The 20,682-nt window shown below is 48.2% G+C and overlaps 7 protein-coding genes across 7 annotated transcripts; 3 read left to right on the plus strand and 4 right to left on the minus strand.

Annotated features, from left to right (window-relative positions):
- Positions 1–272: 272 nt before the first annotated feature.
- N7537_010950 (uncharacterized protein) lies at positions 273–2,014 on the minus strand (the record flags this gene model as incomplete). The annotated part of the gene is made up of 2 exons (XM_056902004.1): positions 273–1,313; positions 1,373–2,014. 2 exons carry the CDS (start codon positions 2,012–2,014, stop codon positions 273–275), a joined length of 1,683 nt encoding a protein of 560 aa, XP_056747291.1.
- A 1,427-nt stretch (positions 2,015–3,441) lies between these two features.
- Positions 3,442–3,630, plus strand: N7537_010951 (uncharacterized protein; the record flags this gene model as incomplete). Its single annotated transcript, XM_056902005.1, has 1 exon — positions 3,442–3,630. The coding sequence occupies one exon, from the start codon at positions 3,442–3,444 to the stop codon at positions 3,628–3,630; it is 189 nt and encodes a 62-aa protein (XP_056747292.1).
- A 1,016-nt stretch (positions 3,631–4,646) lies between these two features.
- On the minus strand, positions 4,647–6,333 carry N7537_010952 (flavin monoamine oxidase family protein; the record flags this gene model as incomplete). The annotated part of the gene is made up of 2 exons (XM_056902006.1): positions 4,647–5,929; positions 6,018–6,333. 2 exons carry the CDS (start codon positions 6,331–6,333, stop codon positions 4,647–4,649), a joined length of 1,599 nt encoding a protein of 532 aa, XP_056747293.1.
- Positions 6,334–9,068: 2,735 nt separating this feature from the next.
- N7537_010953 (general substrate transporter) lies at positions 9,069–11,057 on the minus strand (the record flags this gene model as incomplete). Its single annotated transcript, XM_056902007.1, has 5 exons — positions 9,069–9,552; positions 9,736–9,937; positions 10,050–10,224; positions 10,309–10,443; positions 10,542–11,057. The coding sequence occupies 5 exons, from the start codon at positions 11,055–11,057 to the stop codon at positions 9,069–9,071; spliced, it is 1,512 nt and encodes a 503-aa protein (XP_056747294.1).
- A 959-nt stretch (positions 11,058–12,016) lies between these two features.
- On the plus strand, positions 12,017–13,759 carry N7537_010954 (arylsulfatase; the record flags this gene model as incomplete). The annotated part of the gene is made up of 2 exons (XM_056902008.1): positions 12,017–12,372; positions 12,448–13,759. The coding sequence occupies 2 exons, from the start codon at positions 12,017–12,019 to the stop codon at positions 13,757–13,759; spliced, it is 1,668 nt and encodes a 555-aa protein (XP_056747295.1).
- Positions 13,760–14,007: 248 nt separating this feature from the next.
- Positions 14,008–16,387, minus strand: N7537_010955 (uncharacterized protein; the record flags this gene model as incomplete). The annotated part of the gene is made up of 4 exons (XM_056902009.1): positions 14,008–14,491; positions 14,675–14,998; positions 15,068–15,426; positions 15,488–16,387. The coding sequence occupies 4 exons, from the start codon at positions 16,385–16,387 to the stop codon at positions 14,008–14,010; spliced, it is 2,067 nt and encodes a 688-aa protein (XP_056747296.1).
- A 2,214-nt stretch (positions 16,388–18,601) lies between these two features.
- Positions 18,602–20,206, plus strand: N7537_010956 (uncharacterized protein; the record flags this gene model as incomplete). Its single annotated transcript, XM_056902010.1, has 1 exon — positions 18,602–20,206. One exon carries the CDS (start codon positions 18,602–18,604, stop codon positions 20,204–20,206), a length of 1,605 nt encoding a protein of 534 aa, XP_056747297.1.
- Positions 20,207–20,682: the final 476 nt, after the last annotated feature.

Genomic DNA, 20,682 nt, shown 5'->3' on the forward strand with positions numbered 1-20,682 from the left:
TTTCCAATGTTTAACCTTTTATACTTTTTTACAAAGATTCCCAATAATGGCAGCTTGAAGCAAAGCAGAACTTTTTATTTTTAAGGTAGTCGCGACAATATGTTTTCGATGCCCAAAACCGGGCCCCCGCATCGCCGGTAGCCAGTGTGCCCTTAAATCAGCAGAGCTAGTATCTGGTCTCAAGGCACTCTCATTGACCGGCCCGGTTCGACATCAGGTTCACGGTGAAAGCAGAACATGTCACAGGCTTTGATTTGCTAACAGTATGCAAATCATGACCATAAAATATTGAGTTTCCCGAGCCCACGCTTCGGCCTAGGTTCCGGCTCGGGATTTTTGTGCCAGCTATCGATGAAAGGCCGAATGGGAATTGCCGCCAGCGGGATGATCTTCGTCTTCGCCCAGAATTTGTAGGCAAAATACACGATAAGGATGAACGGCAGGTTGAAATATGTCGAAACAAAAGTTGCAGTATTCCAATGACCGCGCATAAATGTTGTAAACCCTCCAGTGAAGAAAAGAACAATGTATATGACCAAGGAGATCCAAGTTATGTATGGCTGAAAAGGGGCTGCCCATGGGAGCTCCTCGAAGCGATCAATTCCCTGCGTCTTGCATCCGTAGTAGAATCTGAGATAGACAATGCAGATGCAGATCAAGTTCACTAGAGTCGAGATGGAGACAAGATTTTGTAGCCATGTGAATGCCGTACTGGCCGATTCGGATAGAGTCATGTATCCAAGTGCCATGAAAACTCCATAAAGCGCGACAGCCACCCAAGGGATACCAAAGCGGTTGATGCGTTTGAAGACAGCAGGGGCGTGACCCTGGGTTGCCATACCGTACAGGATTCTGGAACCACCCAGGATATTGCTGTTCCCAGAGGACCATGCTGAGGTGAGAACAACTGCATTGACAATTGAGGGAACCACCTTAATACCGGCACGGCGGGCTGCTATAACGAAAGGCGACTGCGAGGCTGTTCCTGATGAACCCAGAAGATTTGGATCGGCAGACGAAACAATCAGACCGACCATGAAGATTGTGACCACATAGAACATCAAGATGCGGATGAAGATACGTCTGGCGGCCATGGGGATAGCTTGACGAGGGTTTCGAGTCTCGGCTGCTGCAAGAGTGAAGTTTTCGATACCAGAGTAGGCGAAGAGAGCGTTGTCGAAAGTTTTCCAAAATCCTAAAAACCGGCCAAGGGACCCGCCCACTCCCAAGTACTGGACGAAGGGGCCATAAGGGGCTTTCCAGTAGGCAAATCCAATGGACTCGCCATTCGGGCCTCCGCCGCAGGTAATCACCTATCAAAATAAATTAGCACGAAAAGTAAAAGCGTTCCGGGCCTAAAGGGGGCAATCACCAGAGCCATTATATTTATACCGATAATGAGCATGATCTTGAGAATAGAAAAACCAAACTCAAGCTCTCCGTATACGCGAACAAAGACAAACGCGGTAGAAAGCATGAGAAATCCAAGCACGGTGATCCATATTGCGTTGTTGACAGTGATCCAGAATTCAATGATCACAGCCGCAGCGGCAATTTCTGACGGGATGGACACAGCGTAGGAGTATACTTGGTTCCACCCGTTGGCGAACGCTAGTGCGGGGTCACAGAAGATCTCTGCGTATCGAATAACACCACCATTTAGAGGTGCCAGGGCTCCCATCTCACCGACAGCAAAAACGACACTCGAAACAGTAGCACCGATGATTGTATATGCCAAGAACGCACCCAATGGTCCAGCTTCCACAATGGCACGGCCCGAACTGAGGAAAATACCCGTCCCCACCGTACCGGCGAGAGCAATCATCTGGATGTGTCGCTGATGGAGACCCTGTCTGAACTCGTGAACCTCCTTGAGCTGGCCCGCAGAATCCTCTATATCGTTATTTTCTCTCATTTCGTCGTCTTCGTAGTTTGGAACTTTTGAGTTGGACACAATTGGGGTATTAATGCCATTGGCGTCCTTCAAAAGATGGGTCGTTATAACAGGTGACATTGGAAACCCCGTGGCGTGATACAAAGACTTTGAAAAGGAAAAAACCAAAGATATGATAACATTATTATTGCTCGTACTTTTACACACAACTAATTCTTCTTTCAAATGCGCAGACAGTGGCCCCCGGGTATAGTTGGACAATAACAGCTACTTATAAAAGGCGAATTTGCAATCCACATTTTGCTGTTGGCTACTGAACCGGGTCTCTTATTAAAACTCGGCTTTCGCGTAAAACGAAAAAAAGGAAAGAAAAAAGAAACTTTTCAGCGGGGGTTAAATAGGGCATCTATTTACTCCCGGGGTCCTCATCTGCTGCCCAGATGTGGAGCATCTCCCGCAAGAGTGGGCCACACTTTGTCAAATTTGGATTGATCCGGGACTATCTCGAGATGGATACAGTGGTGTGGTAGTGAAGCTTGGAAGCTGGACCGCTTCAGCCGCGATGGGCATCTTATATTGCAATATAGTCCGGGATGGGCGGTTTGGCGAGAATGTAAAACCAAAATAGAAAAAAAATTACAGTCTAGATTTTTCCATTCTCGGAGATGGAGGATTTTATCCAGTGTAGCGAGTTATTATTATTTCACGGTTAGTCCTAAGTCTTGCGGACAAGAAACTTATCATTGCACCCACCGTAGGAGCCAAAGGTTCCAAGATTGATGTAGCCATACCATACATGTGGCATTTTATCCCAGGATTTTCTCCCTTCTATAAAGACGATTTGTTTCTCTATTCCTTTGGTCTTCTAATGTTGCAAACAATGATTGCATATCAGATGCCAAAGTCGGTCTTTTCCGACCCTTTGGGGTATACCACTATATATGAGTTCTTTCACTTCATCTCACCTTATTCATTGTTAGATTTTCTCTTTGTTTACTTTCATTCCTTTATTTTTTAAGGGTTTCGCCAACCTGTACTTTACCTCTCTTTTTCTATTAGCTATCACACATCTAGTGACATATTACTGTTCAGTTATATTCCATACATATATATATAGATATCATTTTTTATACGTAATGAAAAGAGAATCAAATGGATTTCATTCGGAAGGGCAGCCAAGCTCGAGATAGACCAAGGGTTGTGAATTCTCCAAAATTTTGTATTCTGGCAGCCAATGCCCGTACTGGGCAAGTGTTCCCTCTTTTTCCTCGCTGCACTTTCAACTTCCTACAATCCCACAACCTCATCCATCCCTCATTTCCAACCCATCTTCCTCGTTCAAACAAACTCTTTTACTTACAACTCACCGCGCCACAACGCTGTGCCCTCCATTATGTAACTCGTACTTGCTGACTACCCCACCATGAACGAAGATAGAAAGCCTCAATTTCTCCTCTGCCCCTACTAAATCCCACTAACCTTAATATGCGCACAGAAGCTAGAGGCTAGAGTCCCCAGTGCCGTACCAAGTACTCCCCATTGCAAGAATGGCCAGCCTCGGTTACAACGACAGCACCGCATGTCTGATCATGGGGCAGATAGTCGAACACCGGCCGCTTCGGTTGGCTTCCGACACAAAAGAGCCGGCTCAGGCCTACCAGTTGCGCAATCTAATGGCTCACCGAAGTATGGCACCGGTCTGGGATAAAAGCATGCACGGACAGATAGACGTCTAAGTTTTCATTGTCTTTAAAATCCATACACCGATTGTGGGAATGGCGTGGTTACCATGAGACTTCTAGAATTTTTTGTTTCCACATAGTAGTTTTTGACCTTTTACGTCAAGAACAAGGGCAAGAACAAGATCGGGGATTTCTTTTTCCTTGCCCTTAGCCCCCTTGGCCTTCTTCCTAGGCATTTTAGCGGTATCGGGAGTTTCTAGAGCCTTACGCTTCGGTGGAACATTCTGAAAAGTGATAGAAGTATTGCCATCACCGTCACCATCACCACCATCCTTATGCCTCCTTCTTATTAACCCGCAACGTCTCATTCGGTCCGATATAAGACCGTACTTTCAATGAATCTCCGCTCGAATGGCTTGCAGTCTATCGCATATATGATGAACAAAGGGTCACGGATATTTGGGGGCGTTTCCGGGTAATTTATAAACGCGTTAATGACGGTTATAATGTGTTCCACAAGGCCATGATTGGAAAAAGGTTAGTTGTGGTTGAGTGATACAACGCAGGATGCTATATTTTATCCGTATTGTTGACCTCGGGTTCTTGCTTCTCACAATCGTCCGGTAGCTCTTGGTGCTTAGTCTCCATGGCGTAATTGTCCGGGTTGCGCAGTAGTACGCTCGTATGGAATTAAGCGCCACAAGCTCATGTGGTCATATCCTAAAATTTTCGATCCCACCATATCCTCTCCTAAGTTATCCAGTCCAATCCCTGAATTACGCTATCATCGTATAATTACACTTAACGGCTTGTTGCTGAGGTCAGAATGGTCGCTTCAATAAGCAATTGAAAGTGGTGTTGTGGGATTCTGTTCGAACACTCCAATATCGTCCGGCGATAACTGATTTACCCGTTGGGTTGATACCTAGGTACATTTATTTGACATTAATCAAGATAATACACAAGATTTCCCAGTCCAACCACCCGGTGAACCTTGTGTCTAATAGATAACCAAGATATGACCAAGTAGATCCTTCAGCCCAAGTCTCCCCGGACCCGGAGAATGCACTTCATTTCAAACTAAGGGCATCAACACCGTCGTACGGGATTCCAAAGCTGTCGAGCAGGTTTGTTGCAGCGGTTTCACCCGACTTGTAAGCACCATGCACGCAACCATTACCAACAATAGTACAATGCTCACCGGCGAACTGCAAGCGACTGGCTTTATGGTTTTCCAACGCATCAACCAGCAGCTGCGGCTCATCTCCAACCTTGTCGGCGGAGTAACTCCCATACCCAGCCAGCGGGTCCTGGGTCCAATGTGTAGTTTCAACATTGATCAGACGGGGCAAAGCCTTGTAGGGTTCTGTACGGAATAGTTTGAAAAGCGGTTCAAAAAATAGATATATCTCTTTCGGATCTTGCATGTTCTCGATGCGTTGCGTCAGGGGCTCCGCAATCTGTACGCACAACTCTTTGCTGCCTGTCATAATCCATAGGTTGATTGTCACGGTGGCGTAGTTGAGGATATTATCCTTCTCTCCGATAGAGAATATGCTGGGGGTGGACTGCACGGATGACCCGGACGAAGTATCCGATTCATCTGGCGGAGATGGGTAGAAGACGAACTGGTCATTCTCCTTTGACCAGAAAACATCGGCGAATTCAAAAAACACTTTGCCCAAGGCGCCGTAGCTAAACTTGGACATGCCCTCTTGAATGTCACTCGGCAAGGGCGGGTTGAATGAGATGAGGTTGTGGTGATAGACGCCCAGTGGGCTAGTCATGATAACTGCATCTCCGCCAATGAACCCGATTTCTCCAGCAGCATCCTTGTACCGGATTCGAGCTGGTGCGGTCCCGTCTTCGTTCCACTCCACGTCCTCGACATAGTGGTTGAGTCTGATGATGCTCGGATCGCTTTGGAGAGACTCCGCAGTCCAGTTCACGATCCGATCATAGCCGCCCTTCATATATAGATTGCGCTCGGTAATGAAGTAAGAGAGATGTTTGGACGATGCTTGATCCGTACTAGTGCCGATCCACAATTCTACCTCGCGGACAGCCTGCGGAGCCCAATCACGCTCATCTTCGGTGATGAGCTGGTGTTGGAGGACGAACTCTTTCGCGAATTCGTGGACAGGACGGTCCTCGGCCTCCGGGTTAGTTTCGTAAAACCACTCGCAGTAATCCGCGAACTCGTCTGCGACTTTCTTAGCTTTGAACTGGGATCCAGTTCGGCCTTCTCTGGTGAAGTACAGAGGAACGCCATCGTCATAATAATATGGGATAGATAGCTGGGGAATGAGTTTCACCAGGATGTTCTGGGAAGTTTCATGCATCCAAGCGGCGCCTATTGACTATCAGCACAATCTCGTTTTACTCGCACCACCCCTCCCCCCTATTCCGATCTCTGTTTCAGGTTCGTATCACTATCTTACCAATATCTCGGACATGGTCACCCTTTCGGCTGGTTAAGATTCTTCCACCAATACGATCGCGTGCTTCTAATACCACCACCTCACAACCATGGCGGTGCAGGACAGCCGCGGCATGCAGTCCAGAAACTCCAGCGCCCACCACAATCACCTTCTTGCGCTCCGACCTCGCTGCGTGTGTTCCCTCGATCAACTCCTTTGGAGCCACATCGAACGCAACCAGGTCGGAGCAACAATTACTAGGTTTTATGGGATTAATGCCCGTGATGGGAGAAGAAAGGTGAAAAGATTGAGCCATTCTGAGTTGACAAGTTGACATTCGATGTTGAAGTTATTGAGCAAACAAGGAGCAAAAAAAACAAAGATCACGTTGAACAGAAGTTGAGGGGTTTAGGTTGTGTTATCGCAGTGCATAGTGGCCATGGGGGCCTTTGGTCTTATTGGCTTTTATTGCCAGCAGAAAATTGGCTATCTACGTAGTTTTCTAGGTTATTATGGGGTAATGATTAATCGGATAAGCATTTCTAGTCACATGGATATGCAGATCCATATTAGATATGGAAAAGTACTTTTCTATATAGGAATTATGAATTACTTGCACATTTATGAACTTCTCATATGAAATTTCAAGAGGATATTGAGAAGACAACAAAATAGTGGAATAATAACATTATCCAAGTCCTATCAGATTAAATATAGATGCCACATAAATGACCGACTACCTTTAAACTATAAAGTCTTGTCATCAGGTTGATACATATAACATTAATTTAGTATAAAAATAAATTTGCTAAGGGCGGAGATCCAAGCGGTGAATCTTCTACGCCAATAGAATCAAAGCCCCAAGTGGTCGCTATGCAGGGCGATTGGCTGTGAGAGGAAACCTTGGAGCGAATCTACAAATGTATTCTAAGGTATTTGTTGACATCGTTAGATTCCTCACGGAGTAGGAAACGATTTTATCGTCGTTCCCCTTACTGCTTCATCTCCGCCAAATCTGATCAAACCCACATCCCGCCCGCATATACCCGTATCGACCAGCAAATCACGAGTGAGCTTTGGCGCGGTTGGCCGGGATTGGCCACGTGAGTCCTAAATAACGTCCAATCAGACCAACGATGTAGATAACGTCCCGGGTCGTGGCCTTAAGAGTCCACCGATGGGTTTAACAATGACAACTTTGCAGAACGGATCCCAGGCTAGAGTTACGGTTTGTTTCAGAGATAGCGAGAAGCAGAAAAAAGACCCGAAAGCAAATTCTTTGTTCAGTCTAAGTCAGTGAAATTCTGGAAAAGAAGAAAAAGAGAAGAGAGAAAGGTAAGGAGTAAACAACATTCCAATCCATAGGGGGGCATGTGACTCGAGACTACTTTCCCGCCAAGGCAGCTGCCTCCCAATCAGTCACATACCCCAAGCATTTCTAAGGTTACTCCTGCACCAATACAACCAATGCATTCCAAGTTTGCCTTGGCGGACTGCCCAGGTGATTCTACACTGTGACGCAAGGACACAGCTCTAAAAAGCATCCATGGATGTTTCTTATACCTCTCAGTGAGAGGTACCACTTTGGAAATCAAAAGCGAGTTATCACGGTTTAATATTCCTGTCCCTTCTACCCTTCTATCGAGTGGAAATAAGACGACCTTCCTCTTCTAAATCTTCCATCTCTAGTTCCCCACACGGTATCGCATTTCTTACAGTGTAGTATCACCTCAGAGGTTGTATCAGAACAGTATCGACTAATAAAAGACGTGATAAGCCCGTAAACACCAGATCGTTTAATGTCGGAGAATGATATGGTTAAAACACAGGTCCCAATATACATGTAGATATACATGGACCTATCTAGGTAGGCCTAGCTTGAGGGAGTGGAAAGATACGCGGTGTGTTCTCTCGCCCAACTACCGCCATCTGTTGAACCTATAAACAAAGGCTTAGTGTTGAGATCTCTCATTGGTCACATGTTGTTTTCCTATATTTATAGTAGTCTAGTTCCTACCTTTCCTCTAGTATAAGTATCATCATCCACAATACATTTAGTTACATTGTGCTGCTTTCATAATCTCATCTACTCTGTAGACTTCAACACTACGAAAACTCAACGTATCTCATCAATTGGATGCTTCTGGCGATGGAATAAGACCGCATGGATGCGCGCCGACCTTATGCAAGAATTACTTCGCTCGTTCTATAGGCATATTGGCACACAACTACGAGTTGTTCTATTACTCGATAACTTTAGTGCTCATCTCTCTGGGCTTGAGAACACGCCGCCGCCGTCTAATATCCAAGTCGTTTTTTTGCCCTCAAATTCGAACTCGATTTACCAGCCATTAGACCAAGGTATTATCTGACACCTTAAACACCATTATCGGAATAAATGGATGACCTGGATGATCAATATGATGGACCGGGGCGTTGACCCTACGCAGAGAATGAGCCTGTATTACACACTACATTGGATCACCCAGACCTGGAGACGTGGCGTTCTCGATGAGACTATTCAGAAGAGCTTTATTAAAAGCACGCTCATTAGTCTTAGCACTAATGAGATAGATGTATCTCAATCTGAGGACCTCCAACTAGGTGATTTATACATACAGATAACCGACCGGCTTCCTAGTACAAAGGTGATGGAATTTGAAAAATTTGAAAAATTGTTTTTAAATTTACTAAATATGAACTTTCTAATGATACTGAAATCATTTCCCCCGGCATGTTGTGCTGCTCCAGCTGCTACCCCCATTTTGCCCGATGTGTAAGCTACAGTCAGACTGGGATATGGCCCCCCCTAGGCCATAAATAGGAGCCGAGGTTTTTATTATGGTCTAGTGGTAAAATAGGCTGTATTTTTCCCACAGCTACTTTTGATCTCTTGCGACGTTTTTGACGGGGTGAGCGGGAGCACGCGCGGTGGGCCAATAAGCGTGCGTACAATTCCATTGAGCCCCTGAGTGAGATTGACAATAGAGTATAATGAGAGGCTTTCACAAGAGCTGGTTGGAGGTAACTGGCCTCAACGTTCCGCCTGCAATCCTGACACTCTGTCACCCATTAGATTTTCTCTTCAATCTCAACTTGCGTCGTGGTCGTCTCGCCGAACTTGCGGAGTGGGACACCTCTGGCGAAAAGTTCGTCTATCTCTTCGAGCGACCTGCCCTTGCATTCTGGAACGTAGAAGTAAGAGAATACGATGGCGAGAACGGCGAAGGACCCAAATATAAATCCAACCTTGGAGCCCAGGTTGGCATACGGGGCGTAAAGCAGATAAGGAATGCAGAACGAGATGACAAACTGCGCCAGGATGTTGAACGCGGAGCTAAAAGAGAAGGTGACGTCCCTAAGCCGGGTAGAGGGGATTTCGGCCGCGACAACGTGTGAGACGGGTGCCCAGCCCAAACAGAAGCCAACGCCGAATATGGTCGTCATGACTGCAATCGCAACTCGGATCGGGTAGCCGGGATTGACGATAGTTCCTAAGCCACCCATAGTGAAGAGAGCCGCTGCTTGGATCACTGCGCCAACAAGTAAAAGTGGTCTGCATCAATAGGAGGTTAGTCACTGTGGCCACAATAACAATTCACTCTGTGCCAAAGAAAGAAATTTTTATTTCTCTCCTTGTATATTCTTAACCCTAACCCTAACCCTTTTTTCTCCAACGTAGCTAGGTGTGTGCGCGTGTTTTGTGAGAGGGAGGAAGGGGCTAAAATTGGAGGCATACCTGCGGCCAACTCGGTCGATCAGCAACTGCGACAAGAGTGTGAACACGGCATTAACCGCAGAGTTGATAGTGGTCATGGTGAATGCGTTCACTCCGTTCAAACCAGACATGAAGACTGCTCCGTAAATGGTGACGAAAATATTGCCCGTCAATTGCAGGAATAAGTTGACTCCCACGGAGAGCAAGGTGCGCTTGAAATTCGCTAGCAGGATGATTAGCACGACGATGCGACTGACAAGTCAACCAGCAACTGCATAAAAGATAGCTGGGTAGCTATGACTGTGATGTTTTGTCTCGTAGACTGAGTAACTCACTGCCTCGGAAAAGCTCGACAAACCCTCCTTTCTCAACTATCGTTACTGAAGTCGCAGCTTCCAAATCCTGGTATTCTTTTTCGATCTCTTCGTCAGAGAAGGCACCTCTTCGTAGACGGACAAGACACAGGTATGCATCCTCGCGGCGACCCTTGAGCAAAAGCCAGCGGGGCGACTGTGGAAAATGATTAGCACTGGAACATCTAAGATGGAGCGTGTTCGGCACCGCAGACTACAGCAGGGGAGGATCCAGCCGTACCTCGTCGGTAAACCAGACACCACAGGCAACGAGTGTTGGCACGATAAAGAACAAGTAAAATGGGATGCGCCAAGAATCGTGGCCTTGGATATCACTGGTGCCACGGCAGACCACTGCCATGATGACACTGCCAATCTGTTCCCATGCCTATTAGCAAGCGAAGACGGGCGACTGACCGCAGATTAAAGCGGATGAAACTCGTCAACTATCTGCTTTCTAGCATTCCGACTTACCAATATGCCAAATTGGTACGTGCCCACGACGAATCCTCGAATGTGCTTCGGCACCAACTCGGACTGGAGGACTGGGATCACTGCCAGTTCCATTCCCACATATACGTATGCGATGACGCGCCCGGCGAGTATCTCCTCCCTACGCTCGGCCGTGACAATGATGATGGCGGCAGCAATGGCCCAAATACACATAACGAATATGGAAACTCGTCGCCCGAACCGACGACTAATGTAGCAGCCGGACACCAAGCCAAACGCAAAGCCGATATAGTTCAAGCTATTGAGTAGCGAGAGGAAGTACGACTCAAAGGCGTAGGTTCCGGTGGTCGGGTTCCTGGTCCCAAACTTCTGGACGAAGAAGGGCATGGCCTGAGTTGTCGAAAAGGCTTTCAGATCCATTCCAAAGTTCATCTGCGAGAGGGCCAGCAGCCCGCACGAGAAAAGAAGGCGGCCGTTGAAGGCGCTCGTGATACGGCGGAAGCCGCTCGTTGGACGAACTGGCGTAGTTTGCTCCATTGTTCTAACTCTAGGGTGGTGGGAGTTAATGATAACTTGGGCCAGCTGTATAAATGTCGCAGCAGCCTCGCAGTACTTGCTCTCAGCGATGTCTCAGCACCCGCTCTGTCCACGTCAGAGGATCAATTCATATTATATAGAAAAAGCCCAAAAGGCCATGGAAGTCGTACATTGAGGCGCGCGTTGTGTGATTTTAGACGCAATCGGCACTGATTTGCCTGCAATCCATTGCCCTTGCGATGATGCTCTACGGTCGCCCCACATCCTGAGCACGCAATCCGCTAGGAAGGGAGCTCTGGCGTAGCCCAGCCGATCAACAAGGAGAAATCAGACGCCACAGATCTTGGTCGAAAAGCACTATCGCAGATTCGACTCAGTACTCAGCCTTGCGGAAAGCGATTTCGATTTCGGGGTAGTATTCGCCCCATCGTTGTCTCGAAAAGCTGGCGCAGGACGTCGAATACGGCTTCAGGGTTGGAGGTAATAATGATGATTGGAAGAGCGTAGCTGGCGGGTGGTGTCTGTCCCGAAACATTGATCGATTGCGCCCACGCTCAATGCCAATTGATCGATAGGATAGGTTCATCGGTTATTAGATAGGATTCTATCCTAATGGGTTAAATTGCTAAGGGGTCGACAGAAGCACCGGGGAGCACCGGGGAGCACCGTGGAGCACTGGGGAGCACTGGGGAGCACTGGGAAGCACCGGGGAGCACCGGGGAGCACCGGAGAGCAATTTCATGCTGTGGATTCCGTTGCGTGCTCGAGTGGTGCGGGGACGCTAGCCCAAGGATGCTTTGTCGCCCTGAGCCTCACCATTGGGACTAATAATGGCAATAGGCCTATGCCTATACCTAGCTATTATTATTATTTTTTTCGATGAATGGAAGGCTCCTAAGAAAATCAAAGCACCCGTCAACACTAAAGCTGAGACGCGCATCCGTTACGCAAACGTCAGGATGTCCCAAACACAGGCTTCAAGGCCTAACTTCCTCATCATCGTCGCCGATGATCTCGGGTACAGCGACACTGGGCCCTTTGGCTCGGAAATAGAGACTCCGGTCCTCGATAGACTAGCCAGCTCTGGTGTGCGACTGACAAACTTTCACACGGCATCGGCGTGTTCGCCGACGAGGTCTATGCTGTTCTCTGGCACCGATAACCACATAGCCGGCCTCGGTCAGATGGCAGAATTTATGAAAGACAACCGCTACGATGGTAAACCAGGATACGAAGGATATCTGAACTTCCGAGTGGCAGCGCTCTCAGAAGTGCTCCAAGACGCCGGCTATAGCACATTCATGTCCGGCAAGTGGTATGCAAGCTCAATCATCTCGTAGGCTATTCATTCTGGCTGGTCCCCACCATCTAACATGGCGAGTCACTCCAGGCACCTGGGTTTAACAAAAGAAACGGCACCTTGCTCCCGAGGGTTCGACGAGGCCTACGCGTTCCTCTACGGCTGTGGCAATCACTTCAATCACGAGCCGCAGCTGGATGACCCTGCAGCCGACCAGTTTGGACCGATGTCCAGCGGCAATTTTTGGATGGAGGGCGACCGGTTTCTCGACCGCCAATGTGACATCCCAGATGACTTTTACTCTAGTACGTCCTTTGCCGACAAACTAGTGGAATATCTCGACAACCGGACGGACAGGGCGAAACCTTGGCTGGCTTATCTCCCTTTTACCGCCCCGCATTGGCCCCTCCATGCTCCACGCCAGGTAATAGAGAAGTACAAGGGTTTCTATGACGAAGGGCCACACATGCTGAGGGAGAAGCGTCTGAAACGTCTGGTAGAACTGGGCATCATTCTAGAGAATGTCGAGCCCGCGGAGATGACAGCGGGCGCGAAGCATGAGTGGGAGCAGATGAATGCGGAGGAGCGCGCCACCTCAGCTAGGAAGATGGAGGTTTACGCCGCCATGGTCGACGTCATCGACCAGAGCATCGGGCGCGTAGTCGATCATCTCGATAAGACTGGCGAACTCGACAACACCTTCATCCTGTTTATGTCTGACAACGGGGCCGAGGGATCGAAGCTGGAAGCCGTCCCGCTCATGGGTGGGGAGACGACGATGGGCAAGGTCATTGAGAAGTACTACAACAACAGCTTCGACAACATCGGCATGAGAGATTCCTATGTTTGGTACGGCCCCGCCTGGGCGTGCGCCTCAATGGCGCCGTCGCGCGGCTTCAAGAGCTGGATCACCGAGGGTGGCATTCGCTGCCCCTGCATCGTTCGCTTTCCGCCCGCTGTCAGCCCTACCCTGTCACAAACTGATTCCTTCTGCACCGTCATGGATATCATGCCTACCATTCTAGATCTCTCCGGGGTCCCCTCACCTAGCAGTCCGTTCCATGGTCGGGACATCGTCCCCATGCGGGGCTCATCCTGGGTTCCCCACCTGAGCGGACGGACTGCTTCCTTCCACGACGAGGAAAAGAAGATCACAGGCTGGGAACTATTTGGACTCCGTGCGATCCGTGAGGGACCGTGGAAGGCTATTTACATGAACGCCCCCAGAGGCAGTGACGACTGGGAACTGTATAATGTTACTCGTGATCCGGGCGAGATCCACGATGTCGCCATGACAGAACCAGAAATATTGAAAAGATTGATAAAACACTGGGAAGTTTACTACGCAGAGACGGGTATGTTTGACCCCGGGCAGGATTTCAGGATGGTTAAACATATATGAATAGTCGGGCGGGCACTCGAAACAAGACGCTGAGTGAATAGACTGGATGACCCAGGCATGATGTGGCTCGAATGTATATAGATGGCGCGGTCTTTATGAGACCCAATCTGCGGTCTAGGCCATTTTATGGCGAAGGTTCCAGATCTTTCGTCAAGACGGCCGATTAGGCCAAACTAACAAAAGAGGAGCACTTTTGCTATTGTAGTCGTAGTTGTGATTTTATGTAATTTTTTTTTGTGCACCGTCTTTCATCGGCTTTTTGGCACTATACCTGTTCTCTGCTGTGCCTCATGAACAAGTTTACTGAGTATGACACGCATTCTTGCAATGTCACTTGCTGCAGTTTCCCACTTTTCTAGGATATCAATCGCCATTTGCAGCACGGTGAGCCAGTCATCTGGCGGTTTTAGATCCTCTTGGTTGGCGAAAATGGCCGCCAGAATCAGGAGCGAGCAGGTAAACGTCCTCCGGGAGATGAACCATGTGCCGCCGTGCCGACCCTGCGGAAAGTAGTGATCGATCAGACCCGCGCATATATAAAGGCATTCCGTGGCCAACGCCATCACCTGCGGGTCTACGGGCTCGTCGCCACCATGGTGGAGTGCGAAGTAAAGAAAAGGCCGACGAACAAGCTCGCGCCAACCCTGAAAGCGGCCTTTGAGGAACAACGAAAGTTCATTCTCTGAGTGCCCTTCGGAACTGAATCGTATTACGGATGGCAGATGGTGGTACCTATAAGAACCGTATATGAGCATCAGCAAAGAATCTTGACATCCGTAATATACACAAGAATCTTCAAATCGGAAAGAAGACAGGCTCCAGTGCGCTCCAAATGAACCGTACATATGCAACTGTATCTGAGGGGAACGAGCTGGAGAAAAACGATCAGACCGGACATCTGACACAGAGCCTTACCAGCCTTCAATCTGCTGTTCGCATTCCGTGAATTGGGCGAAAGTCAAGTTTATGTTTTCCGACCAACCGGTATCGGCTTCGGTGTAGAGTACCTTGAGATGCTGGTTCAGGATACGCCTAAAGGAGATATCTGCGGTATAAAAGAACCAGCTTTCTTCCTCCTGTATCTGTCGATGGTTGCTTTCTTTTGAGTCAACTGAACCGCTGGGTGGCGAATGCGGGCCAGTTGCCTTGGCAAGGCTCTGTGGGGGAGATGGGAACGGATAAGGGTACTCGAAGTTCTCAATACCGCTCGCCTGCAATGGCAATTCTGCCGCTAGTTCGCTGGTCAACGTGTTAGCAACGACCGATCAACTAAGTGAAATATGTGCAGCGATGGCTATGAGGACAAACCTTTCCGCCTTCATACATGACCAGAATATCCGTGGCTCCAGATGATCGACCTGTTCCTTGTGCCCCACCCCGCGACGACTCAACAGGTACGTCTGGAGGCGGGAACAGGCATCCTTGATATAGTCCCATGCCTTTATGACGTTCAAGGTGGCCTTTTCGTACATGGAGGCGAGTAGCAAGCATTGAATATCGGTAATGGACGATTGCAAAAAGCCGATCCGCTTCTTAGCCTCTATGTAGTAAGCCTCCGCTATTAGTTCATCTTCTATACCCGCGACGGTTAGTCCGACTTGGCCGGATGCTGCTACACCGTCCAAAGAGCAGGACGAGCCGCAATGGGCTAGAGCAGAAGCGAGGAGCTAGTCAGGGTCAGTCCCCAGCTGTGGTGTGCGGGTATGTACAGCCCATGTCAAAGCTCACCACTAAACAGGTCCTCGCATCCCATCTCAGCCCGTGTGTCATGACATGATGAGCAGATTCCATCAATCTGTCTCCATCGAGAATCGGGTTCCTCCTATGTACAGCGGAGAGGAATGTGTAGCATAGATGGACGTAATTGGCCCCATGAACCTGGTGCTCCTCTGTGAGGTCCTCTGAGGCATCCTCCTGCTCGGAGGTTGAAAGCTGCTGCTGCCCCGACGCCGCGAGGTCGACCATCCCACTTCGGTCAGAGGTGCAATCGAGGAGGAACGACTTGATGTTCGATTCCCTGACCGAAACCACGTCTTCAAATACTGGCCATTGCAGTAGTGTTTCGCATCGAGTCGCTGATAAAGCCGACGCAGGATAGCCCTGCCTCCATAACATGTGACTTGCCGATGTTGAAGCCGAGGCTATTTTGAGATCGACGCCTCGGCGTACTCCAGCGATAGGGTACGTCTGGTCATAGCTAGCAGCGGCGCCAGTAGCACTACCAGCGGCGGTCGGAAGAACCGGGTGGCCGTGGGAGAGAAGCGACTGTATCGCACTAAGACGACTCAAGATCTCCTCGCTAGCGGCATCAAAAGGTATGCTTGCCTCCGACGAGCTCCCATACACGCATCTGGCATTGTGCTGGACGCAGAACCCGCAGGCCGGACGGGCATTATCGCACTTTGTCTTGCGGATCCGGCAGATCTGGCATGCAGTCGCCCCACGTTTCCGGGGATAGCGCGCGACGCTGTCAAGCAGATGTCTCTTGTTCGAAGTCACCTTAGCTGCGTCTCCACTAGATCCTTCCGAGTGTGAGGTGTCCGTAGCCTCGTGTCTGTATGATGGTTCCCAGCTGGAGACGTCGATTGGCTCCGGCCGAACTGCGCTCCCATTGGAGTGGAGAGACATAAGATTACCCTTTTCTATATCCCAGGCGGCAGGACTACCACAAACAATCTTCACCTCGGGTCAGCCTTTGCAGTCGCGTCCCAGGTGTTGGTTAGTGCCCGGCGCTCATGTGTCATGCAGCATCCAGCGGGCGGGGGTCTGGGTTGAAGGGCGGCAGTGGTACTTAACGGCCTTCAGTCAGGCACACGTAATTTATTTCGCTGATGGTGTGCTCAGCCACATTTGACAAGATGAGGAATTGAGGCACTGGCTAGTACCGAACATGTCCAATAGGATCAGTTGTGTCAGAACAAGCTAACGTACTTCACTACCGAGTGGCCCACCCCAAAACACCATAGTTAGTAAATGCGATAAATTACAACTTGATATCTCAACAACGGTAGTCTATATAGAGCTTTCCTTATAGCTAAATACTTTTTAGGTGATATCTAGCTTCTCTAGGGAGTTTAGAAAATATTCATGACTTTATGATTGCGCTATATTTGATTCTAGCTTTCAGTAACGTAATTTTTGATACCGTGATAATATTGTTGTTCGATTCTCTTGAAATTAATATATATCAATAGCTATCGAGTGATAATGAAATCAAATAATAACGTGGTTGTTACTATATGAGGTTGTAAAATATCGCATTTACTATGGTGTTTTGGGGTGGGCCACTCGGTAGTGAAATACGTTAATACAGTACAGCATTTTATGCAATGAGTGGGGATATCTAATGATAAGGGGAACCAATCAGTAGGATTGATAGATAGAATTAAATGATTGTACAGTGGCACCGCAAAAGTCTGTGACCCCCTAGCTGACCGCCCTTTTCTGCCACAGATTCTGCCGCACCAAAGCCTCCAATAAACATGATAAAATCACGTCAATGACCAATATTTGGTCAACCAGCCCTTGTGTAAGGCATATTGTTGTGGTTGATGATCAAAATATTGTATACAACGCGATATGGGACTCCGCTGTATGCGTTGAGAGATTTGGCAGGCTATAATAGAAAGGCGGTGCTACTAGCGGTCAACCAGGGAGGTCACAGACTTTTGCGGTGCCACTGTACTTCGACATACTTCTCTATAGAGTAGTGCAGCCAACTCTAGTAGACTACCGGGTGATTCTGGCCGTTGTGACATGGAGAATTCCACATGTGGATAGAGAATCCGACGCTTACCCTAATTTTCGTATTCGCCGCTAGAGAATTCTTTGACCAAATTCTTGATGAACTTCTCCCTCCCTTGCTCCATTTGTCAATGTGATTTCAGCCACGCACGCATAGACAGTTGCACCAGCCGATGCATCATAAACAAATTTTCTCACTGACAGTTATAAACGAGTAATCCCTGAGCGTGGTGATATCGTCTTCAAAATCGGGGCCGATATCCCGTCACTAAAGTCATCCCAAGTAGACATCTACATAGCCCATCAATGGGGGCCCATCAAAGCCCATCAAAAGCCCATTTCTATACACAAATATAGTCTTGGCATACATAAAGTAGATGATTAATGACTGTATTTTACGCAGGTACCAACCTATATATTTAGTATTATCATATTATCATAGTAAGAAGTAGGAATTAAGTGGATTTTATACTGATTTTAGTATCATGATACTAGATTTCATACAAAATTTCATACAAAATAACCCTAAAAAGATCCAATTTGACTATGAATTCGTACCTAGAAGGAATTACTAAGTATTAGTATAAAGAGATATAACTAAGAAAGTAGTATATTACTAGTAATGGAGTGGTAAGAGAGAAGTTGAAGGTGGTAAGGTAATGAAAGGCATAAGGCAAACATAAATTTTTGGTTAATGCCCAAGGCTAGTGACCCTAGTGAGAGGTCAGGGGGGCCACCCTGGTGTGTAGTCACGGACTGCTGACATCTACTCAGTGAGCCTGAGCCTGAGCACCCTCATAAAAGCGGCGGCAGATCAAATAGGAAAGCCCCATACGCCAGGGAAAATCCGGTACGTATAGTTATATATGTAATAAACAAAAGAAATGAATTAAGTTGTCATTGGAAATGCTTAGCCGTTGTTTCAAGGCTTATCTCTTGCAGCGCCCCACACATGTCGAAAATTCTTATCCTCGCAATTTTCCCTTTTGTTTTCTTTTCTCCCCATCTCATAGAGACTCCCTTTTCTCAGTAAAATGTCTCCAGCATGACTGGCTTGCTAGGTCGGTTTTTAATCAGATTCCGATTTTGAATTTAGCAATGGAAGAGGACCTACTACTCAATGGCACCGAGCGCATTTGCGTCGACGGGGAGGTCGCATTAATTCCCACACCCACCAATTCTCCAAATGATCCATTGAACTGGAGCATCTGGAGACGGTACTGGCATTCGCTTTTGGTCCTTGTATTTGTTGCCCTAACCGCCGCAACCGCTAATGATGCCAGCAGCGCTGGAAATGGCATGAACGCTGAACTGGGTATCACGTGGGACCAGATCAACATTGCCGCAGGCGTCTTGTTTGTCGCCATTGGATATACCACATTGCTACTCGGCCCAGCACCTTTCTTATATGGAAGACGTATCTCCTATCTGATTTGTCTGGTGTTTTCCGTCGTTGGCTCCATCGGGCTAGCCCGCACACAGAATGTCGGAGATAACATCTGGAGCCAATTTTTCGTGGGCGCCTCCGAATCATGTGCCGAGGCGCTTGCCCAGCTGTCTCTTTCTGATCTGTTCTTTCAGCATCAAAGAGGTCTGGTACTGGGATTATACGTTCTTGCCACCAGTATCGGTACATTCATGGGACCCATGGTGTCCAGCTTTATCGTCGACTCTCCCCTGGGATGGAGATGGGTGGGCTGGCTTGCTGTCATTATATCCGGGGGCTTGATCGTTATCTTTTACTTCACATTGGAGGAAACATCTTTCGATCGGAACAACCCTATTCACGGACATGATGCATCTCCTAGTAATACTGAACGCACGTCGAATGACGTCGCGCTGAATAAAAAGGAGGGACCCATTGCGAGTGTGCAGCCGACACCCTCCGACCGTGAACTCGATGAAGAATGCGGCCAGGAAAAAGGAAAGACGTATTTCCAGCGCATCGCCCTGATCACCCCATCGCCAACCCTGGTCGGGACGGGCTTCAAACAGTATGGCCGTCGCCTGTTGCACACACTACGCATCTTCACCTTCCCGGCAGTCCTCTACTCGGGCCTTCAATGGGGTGCCCAAGATGCCTGGCTGACATTCTACCTCACCGTTGAAACGGACAATTGGTATGAGGCTCCCTGGAACTACACCGATGCCGCAGTGGGTATCATGAATGTGCCAACCCTGATCGGGTCGGTCCTCGGCTGCATTTACGGCGGATGGTTCTCCGACTTCTTTGTGATGTGGATGGCCAAGCGAAACAAGGGCATCTTCGAGGCTGAGCAGCGTCTCTGGCTCCTGTTACCTGTTGCGTTTATCGGCCCTGCTGGCCTCATGCTATTCGGGATCGGCTCGGATAAAGGCTGGGACTGGCATATGCCATATCTTGGACTGGGTTTCATTGGTTTCGGCTGGGGTTGTGCAGGCGATCTTAGCATGGCGTATCTCATGGATGCGTACCCGGACATGGTGCTGGAGGGCATGGTCGGTGTCTCGGTCATCAACAACACTATTGGTTGTCTTTTCACATTCACCGCCCAGAATTGGTTGGATGCGCAGAGTCTTGCCCGGGTTTTCATTGCGATTGGCGTTCTGAGCTTCTGCTTTATTATGACCACTGTCCCGATGATCTACTGGGGCAAGAAGTGTCGGAAGATGACTCGGAAACAGTACGAAGCTTTCCTGCTGCTTCGTGATGGACCTTCTTAATTAAGGGTTTGTCTGGCTCGCCATTGTCCTTATATATTCCTTTGTTCATTTTGTCAACATAATTTGCAATAATCTGTGTGTTTGGGGGCTCTGGTGAAATAAGAAGGCTCCGTCTGCTCTGACTTGAATATACCATTTCTGTTTGAACCCGCACCAGCTAACCGTTCTACTTCACGCTTGCGGGTCATCTTGCAGTGATTTGGCAGTAGAAGAGAGAGAAAAGAACTCAGGAATAACAGAGGAATATTGTCATTTAAGACATCGATATCAATCGAGCACGAACCATCTTGGTGGCCAAATCACCCTTGATAGGTCATGTCTACGAATAATTTGGAAACGCAACTCAGACATGGCGTAATTAGAACACTTATAATGCCCCACATATAAAATTATCACTCAGGCCCTCATAATTTATCTGCAAGATAGTACTATTGTACTTCAGATCAACCCAATGTGCGTGCATAGGTCGTTCGTCA

The sequence above is a fragment of the Penicillium hordei genome (assembly GCF_028827395.1).
Source record: "Penicillium hordei strain IBT 12815 chromosome Unknown utg000006l_segment0_segment0, whole genome shotgun sequence".
Classification (NCBI taxonomy): domain Eukaryota; kingdom Fungi; phylum Ascomycota; class Eurotiomycetes; order Eurotiales; family Aspergillaceae; genus Penicillium; species Penicillium hordei.